The sequence below is a fragment of the Mizuhopecten yessoensis genome, unplaced genomic scaffold, assembly GCF_002113885.1.
Source record: "Mizuhopecten yessoensis strain PY_sf001 unplaced genomic scaffold, ASM211388v2 scaffold9709, whole genome shotgun sequence".
Taxonomy (NCBI): Eukaryota; Metazoa; Mollusca; class Bivalvia; order Pectinida; family Pectinidae; genus Mizuhopecten; species Mizuhopecten yessoensis.
The window spans coordinates 17,274-25,025 of record NW_018408183.1 but is presented as its reverse complement, the minus strand read 5'-3'; the positions used below and the strand labels follow the sequence as shown (position 1 = coordinate 25,025).

The 7,752-nt window shown below is 35.6% G+C and overlaps 1 protein-coding gene across 2 annotated transcripts; it reads left to right on the top strand.

The window, feature by feature from the left end:
• The first annotated feature begins 1,071 nt into the window (after positions 1–1,071).
• On the top strand, positions 1,072–7,413 carry LOC110458701 (killer cell lectin-like receptor subfamily B member 1A). Of its 2 annotated transcripts, none has more exons than XM_021510564.1 (3): positions 1,072–1,480; positions 5,949–6,067; positions 7,300–7,413. In XM_021510564.1, exons 1-3 carry the CDS (start codon positions 1,096–1,098, stop codon positions 7,396–7,398), a joined length of 603 nt encoding a protein of 200 aa, XP_021366239.1. In that variant the 5' UTR covers positions 1,072–1,095; the 3' UTR covers positions 7,399–7,413. The 2 variants fall into 2 exon arrangements, with proteins under 2 accessions (XP_021366239.1, XP_021366240.1); XM_021510565.1 differs by lacking the exon at positions 1,072–1,480 and adding an exon at positions 1,593–1,676.
• Positions 7,414–7,752: the final 339 nt, after the last annotated feature.

The window sequence follows — 7,752 nt, the reverse complement described above, 5'->3', positions numbered from 1 at the left end:
TCTCTCTCTCTCTGATATTTTGTATATTATGTACCGTGACATTATTCAAAAGTGATTTTAATTGATATTTGGTTCACGGCCAACCTTAAGGTTTAAGAAATCCAACTATACAGTCTACCACTTTGTAAAAAATGTACGTCAAACACATATATGGCTGATTCCACATTCAAAAACTTGAAAGTAGATACAATATGTAAGGAATGAATTACGCTGCATCATACATCTGATTTTTTTCTTCTAGGACTCATTAGTGATTTAAGGGACCAAAAACATGGAAATCATAAATATTTCTGTATTTCATCTTTGTTACAATAATTCGATTCATACAATGACAGTGAAGAATATGTTCCTAATCTACATATTAGTTCAAGTTTACTAATAATGATATACATGTCCTATCTCTTCGAAACACAATCAGCAAGCCCGATCCTGATCAGGTTTACCAATTGATCATCCTTTTTCTGTGAGTAGAATGAAAGTAAGATGTTGGAATACAATTTATTTTTTCTCCATCGTTCTTTAAAAGTTCATTTTATATATTGTTTTTCAAATATCCACATTGAATTAACTGATCATACGGATTTGAATTAACAACACTTTTTAACTAATATTCACATACGGTACATATTTTGTATGTCCGTTCAGAATCCAATAATATTATCTTAAATGTTTTTATAGAAAAATGACTATGCTTTAACATGTCAGCTTACTTCCGATACATTTATAACAGATTGTGAATTAAATAAAGCCTGTTTATATTTCAATATTATGTTATTCTAACTAACTGATCAAGTAACGTTTTAAAGGTAAAACTTTCAGCTTTATATATGATGCATGCGTTTATGAATGTTTTACAAATATAGCCGTACGACGCATCCAAATAAAAAACGATTTTTCACAAATTGCTGTTAAAGTATTCCGCCATGGCTAGTGTTTGTTATACATATGCGATCTCCTTGTACACACTAATGTGTGTATGAGCGAGAAACATCTGTCAAATCTGTGGCATATCACGTGACTGTGCTTTCAATTGTACATGTAACCATATGGCAAAATAATTTTGTCATTCCATACAAAGACTGAAATTGTGGAACGATGAAGGGGTGTTTAGTTTTCGCTAGTTTGATATTGATATCGAATTATGGTCAGGTATTTTCAGACGACAATGATTCAGTGGAGAAGGTAGAGGAGCAAAGTTTAACCAGTGCACTTGTCAATCTTTTAAACGGGACTTATTACAATCTTAACGAGAAAGTATGTCAATTGGAAAGGAAAGTCGATGCGATCGAAAGAGTCGCAGATCCTGACCATCAGTGTGAGTGTAACGAAACGGAAATTAACGACTTTAAACGATCAGTATCGGATGAACTTCATACCTTTTCAAAGATCCTGTCCGGGTTTGAAAATCAAATGCGCATTTTGCAAAAGGAGCAGGCACAGCTACGTGAGTTGCTCGGTGGAGGAAACAGCAATGAAGGGGGTGAGTTAAATACTTCACAATATTGTATATATATACATATATCAACTGTGTTCATATGAATATTAACTTAAAATATAGAAGAACTATTANACCTTTTCAAAGATCCTGTCCGGGTTTGAAAATCAAATGCGCATTTTGCAAAAGGAGCAGGCACAGCTACGTGAGTTGCTCGGTGGAGGAAACAGCAATGAAGGGGGTGAGTTAAATACTTCACAATATTGTATATATATACATATATCAACTGTGTTCATATGAATATTAACTTAAAATATAGAAGAACTATTATTCGTAGTAGGACATCTAGTACAGAAACCTCGCACTTGTATCAGATGTTTAATTTTAGATTTGCCCCTTCCCCACCCCATCCCTATCCACAAGTTATGCACACGGCTTTCGATAACAAAAGTGAAGATATATCTGAGAAATTGATACCAGTCGTAAAGGTCACTGAAAAAGTAAAAGAAGTGTAGGGTTTGGGCAACGCCACCTGTTTAGGTCTTGCAAAGACGTAACTGTAGTGTGGGGATGGGAAAGTAATAAATGTAGTGTAGGGCTAGGAAAGAGATACATTGTAACAGTGGTGTAGGGCTGGGAAAACAATAACGGTATTAAAAGCCTCGGAGGCAATGGTGGTAGTGAAGGGTTGGGAAAGCAAAGGAAAGCGAGAACTATCGGTCTCGGAATCAATAACAATAGTGTAGGATTGAGTAAACGATAAAAGTAGGGTGGGGTTGGGAAAGAGATAGTAGTGTAGGGTTGGAAAAGAGATACCAGTAGTGTAGGCCTGGGAGAGCGATAACTGAAGCGTAGGAATGGGAAAGTAAAAACAGTAGTGTGGCGCTGGGAAAGCGATAACATAGGTGTCGGGTCGTGAAAGCGATTACGGTAGTGTAGGTCTGGGAACGCGATAACAGTAGTGTAGGTCTGGAAAAGCGATAACAGTAGTGTAGGTCTGGGAAAGTTAAAACAGTAGTGTGAGGCTGGGAAAGCGATAACAGTAGTGTCGGGTCGGGAAAGCGATAATAGTACTGTAGGTCTGGGAAAGTGTTAACGGTAGTGTAGGGCTGGGAAAGCGATAATAGTTCTGTAGGTCTGGGAAAGCGATAGCTGTAGTGCAGGGCTGAAAAAGAATTAAAGTAGCACTGGCTTCAGAAAGCAATACAACTGATGCAGAGCTTCGAAACCGATACCATTTGTTTAGTTCTCTCATCAGAATGGGTATTGTGACGTCAAATTTAACCAGTGTATGTTATTTGCTGGTATATTGTGTAACTGAGTTGATTTTTTGACGTTCCGATCTCAACTGAAATTGACTGACTTTTTTCGACATTGAAATAAGTACGGCTTCTTTTTAACCAATAGAAACGATTGATGAATAGACATAGAAAGTGAAATATTGAGTATAGATTTTGACGTCGCAATCAAAACGGGAATGCTGTAAAGTTATATTTGTCGTATCACAATCTAACAGGGTTAAGATATTCTCTGTTGCAAATTAAATGATCCTTTAATAAAATCAATATGTCTAACTTTGAAAATAAAAATTACACCATATTGAAGCTAGTGATAGTACGTCAATAATCAGACATATAACATTTCGAAAATCAACAATAAAAATCGACAATAAAAAGCAAAAAGACCGAAGGAGATGTATTAGTCTCATGCATCTGAGCCCTCTATATAATCATAACCTTTCGTATATATTATATAGTTGTTTTCCTTTGATGCTAATTCCGGCCATATTACCCCCATATTGTCACGATGGAATCGACCTTTCCCACGGTAGGCAAAACGCTACAAACTAGATTCACTATAGTTTACGTATCTGCTCTTGTCTCCACCTAATTGCACTTGTGGTAGGACTGAAGGCGAGCTGAGCCATATGCCTACCGGTCATAATGTAGGACATACGGTTACAGCCACCGTTACGAGTTCAGAGGTCAAGGTTTATAATCTTAGCTTGGTCCTGGTACAATACCACAAACTCTGTTGCTGGTGTTTGTGTCCGTGTTCTATCCGTTAAAAGGTTGGCAATGTATGGGTTTCATTTCAGAAAATATTAATCAAAGCTAGTCATGCTTCACGTCAAAAGGTTTTTAATGTATAATTACAGTTTTTGACAAAAGTACGGGGATCCTTAACAACCAAACATTGCACATACAGAGTGTGTTATGTACATTATATACAAACGTGGCAATGGCATGTGACAGACACAATCCAACTTGCCTTATCGTTTGAATCTGGGGAAAGGAAATCCAACACTTCACCTTTCCTTGCTTACACAGCATGATTTAATTATCTATAAAAGTTGTTTACACGACTTTTAAACTTGTTTAAATACACGCATGCCTTAGTGTTTTATTAACAATTGTTATGGTTTGCAGATGTCATTGTATTTTTTTATGGAATTTAATGGAATAATATTAGACGGAGGCTAAAAGCGTCTGGGTCCATACCAACAATTGTTTAACAAAGGTTGTTTAGGATGTCAAAACAGCATTCTAAATATGCAAAAATGTAGCCTTATTGTATTTCACGTATCATCGATTAAAATATTCATGATTTGCAATTTCGAATTCCCTAATTGTTTGAGCAATAACAACATGTACACGTAGATTGTTCCACACATCTAATACTCTAAATGTGAATTAGTTTCTCCTTAACTCCGCTTTGCAACGGTTTTTGTCTTCCAATTATATCATAGGTTAAGAAGATTGGAAGTGACCCTTTCATCAAATAAATGGTTAGTTAATTAGAAAACTCTTATTTAGTCTCCTCTTATCCTGGTATTCAATGTTGGTAATTTCAGAACTCTAAGGCGTTCTCCAAAGATAATTCTTTAAATCCTGGTTTAAGTTTGGTGGCTCTCCACTGAACATTATTAATTGGTTGCATGTCTTTTAATTTGTACGGATTCGTTGCGCCTGCCGCATATTCCGAATATGGTCTTACGAATGCCCTACACAATTTTCAAACATATATACACCTATATAATATTTATCTGACGGATCTTCTTATGATGCCAAGGACCGAATTAGTTTTATTGATAGAACTTTCTGCGCATAAGTGTTCTGAAGTATAGCATATCCCCCTGCAGTTACATCTCAACGTTGTTCACTGGTGATGCTATCTGGTGAAGTTTTCCCGCCATTCTGGCCAATGCGATGATAGCCTCTGTCATCTAGGATTGATCCTTTGATATGGGGTACTTTACATTTATTCTCGTTAAAGTTTGACCATTTTGAAAGTTGATCTAAATCTGATTGTAGAATTTTTACATCCTCCTGGTTACAGATCTTCCGGTAAAGTTTGTGTCATCTGCAAAAGTGGACAGGAGGATTCCAATACACTTCCTTTAGAAACTACACTGAGGACGTCTGGATAGTTCGATATTCCATTTACCAATATATTTCTATTTTTATAATTCAGGAGGTCTTCAATCCACTTCATTGTTTTATGACCGATTCCATATGTATATAACTCGTGTATAAGTTGACCGTGGTGTACCTTAGTAAACGCTTTCATAAAGTCCATATATATGACATCAATTGCTTCCCAATCGAGTTCGTACATCCAAAATTTCATCTTTGTTAATAGAGCTGGCCCCATCTCAAGAATCTTTAATTCATAAAGAAAGTAAATGAATTTAAAATTTATCTAACTTGCATTATCTTTAAAGTCTGATTATAAAAATTCCAAACTTCGGGGAGATTAGCTAATAGAGGTACAATAGGTAAGCAGCTTTATGGAAACTAAGGGGCTGATAGTTTACTATCAGTTTTTCTCGCTATTCATATTTCATTGATATTAATAAAATCAAAACGCATATGAGCCTATGAATTGGGATGATATATACAATTACAATTACTCTAATATAATCTTTTATATTAATCGAAATATCTTTAGAGCTATTTGCCTCCTTATAAAGTGCTAACCATTAATCTTATGCCACCTTGCTAATGTCTCCACGTGTGTGTAGGCATACGTGTGCCTGGGATGTTTTTTGTTTTGTTTTGTTATTCTCTGCTTTCCACCGAATATTTTTCATATTCTCCACCTGTTGATATGCTACACCAATGACACTACAATATCCAACGCAGACCTTTTTATACACCATCTGAGTTTTTGGAGTTATAATGCAGCAAAACCCTTTCTCTGAAAATACATTTTGTTACGACGACTTTATAATAAACCACGTCTGCATGAAATGTTGTAGTAAAATCGACTTGCCAAATCCTCCTATCTCCCATCCGCCAAGAGTACTGATACAAGATATTACATGATATGTCTCAATCAATTGACAACAAATGGTAAGAATACTGGAGTATTGAAGAAAAGTATTAACCATATTTTATTCAGTGAATGTGTTTGTCGATAAACAAAGGCATTGTTTAACTTCCATTTAGCCTAAAACAAAACATACTTTCTTTCGTACTTAATATTATTCAAGTAAACATTGTGTTTTCAGCATCTACTACTACGACTACGCCCGGCCCACGTGACTGTGACCAAGGCTGGTTCTCTTCTTCGGAAAAGTGTTACTATGTGTCCACAACGTCCGAGCAAACCAATTGGAGTATGGCTATCGTGAGTATTATTACTATTTATTTTAACAATGCCTATTTCTTTCAAAAGTTAAATATGACATAGTAATAGATGAAACTACGGTAAAACATTTATCCATGGGGACTCTTGAAAAAGTACAACTATAATAAGACCAGGTGTTCCAAAAGGGTAAGCGTCTCCTGCTTAATCAAATCAAGTTGACTATTAATTTCGATCTCATGTCTTATTCTCGTCTCTAGGGAGATTAACAAGTATTAAAAAATGATGTTGAGAAATTCTTTATCAAAATCACTGTAATGAGCATAATCAAAACAACATTGCATTAAATTTCTATACTATGACAGGAACAAAAAAAAGTTTTGTTGATTTACTGAAATCATTCCCACCAAAAGACTTTTTTGTTCGATAGAAACAGATCGGGATTATATTCGGCGACATAAAACACGTTCTCTACCGTGAGCAACGTTTCTGTTATACCATGTTCGCGTGCTGACCGGGCTTCACGTTCATGATAAGTCCATAGAAATATTCGTGTTTATTAAGCTTGACACCGAAATTCGTGAATCCAACATGTATTGTCCCAAAATGATGATTACGAATAGAAAAATATGAAGTCTGAAGAAACATACGACATAATATGTCTTTTAATTTTGACGTTAAAGAACAATTGAAACACAAAAACAATTTTGATTTGTCTAAGCATTTCAAATATTTTATTTATTTTACTAAGATATTTAACGAGGCTCTGTATACAGTCCCGTATATGCAATGAAAATACAAGTATAAACTCTACAGTTGTGTGACCGCAATACGTACCAAAAATAGCGTACATCGGGCACACGGCGTCCGCACATCGTCCATGCATGGTGCGCACAACTATACGATTTAACAATCGTTCACCCCGTTGTGCGTTTCTTTCCGCAGAAATGTGCGATTTGGAACAATTGGTTATCATTATCACGGAATGAAAAATCATCCGGAACCCTCGTGTGGAAGAAGGAACAATGAATACATAATTTTCTCATCATTTTTATTAGGGTTATGTTCAAGTATACATGACTTAACGACTGCCCAGAATGGGTTTGGCTCCTAGGTAACAGAACAGGTAAATACTATTTTGATGATCGACCAGAGTTTCACCTGGCCAGTGCCTGACACAAGTCGTTGCACCGCTGTTTTATCCTCATTTTTGAACATCGCTTTTGTTTAAAAGTTTGATGTCAATATCAATGCTTTATTTATTCTTCTTCCAGTCGCGCTGTACTGCCAAGGGGGCAAAATTGGTTGAGATTCAAACAGACAAGGAAGCCTCATTCATTATGAGAAACCTGCCGAGTCGTGTTGGTGAGTAACGTTGATATCATTGCTTTAAATAACTCATCCTCTTTATTATTCCAACTTAATAAGCATTTACCTGTAAAATATTGAGTAGGTTATACTTAAAGGATGTTTCTTGATTAGTGCTGGATCGTAAATCTAGTGATCAACAGATTTTTACAAAATGCAAAAAGTTGTTAGCTCTTTCCTATAAATGTTAACCTTATATATGACAGAATTCATTGTATTTTACAACAATTATGAAAAAAACTTTACGAACTAATATCANTATGTGTTGGTCTGGGTACGACATTCCCTCGTTCAAAATAGATATATTCAACCAATACGTGTTTGTATATGTACAGTTAAATGTTGGTCTGGGTTCGACG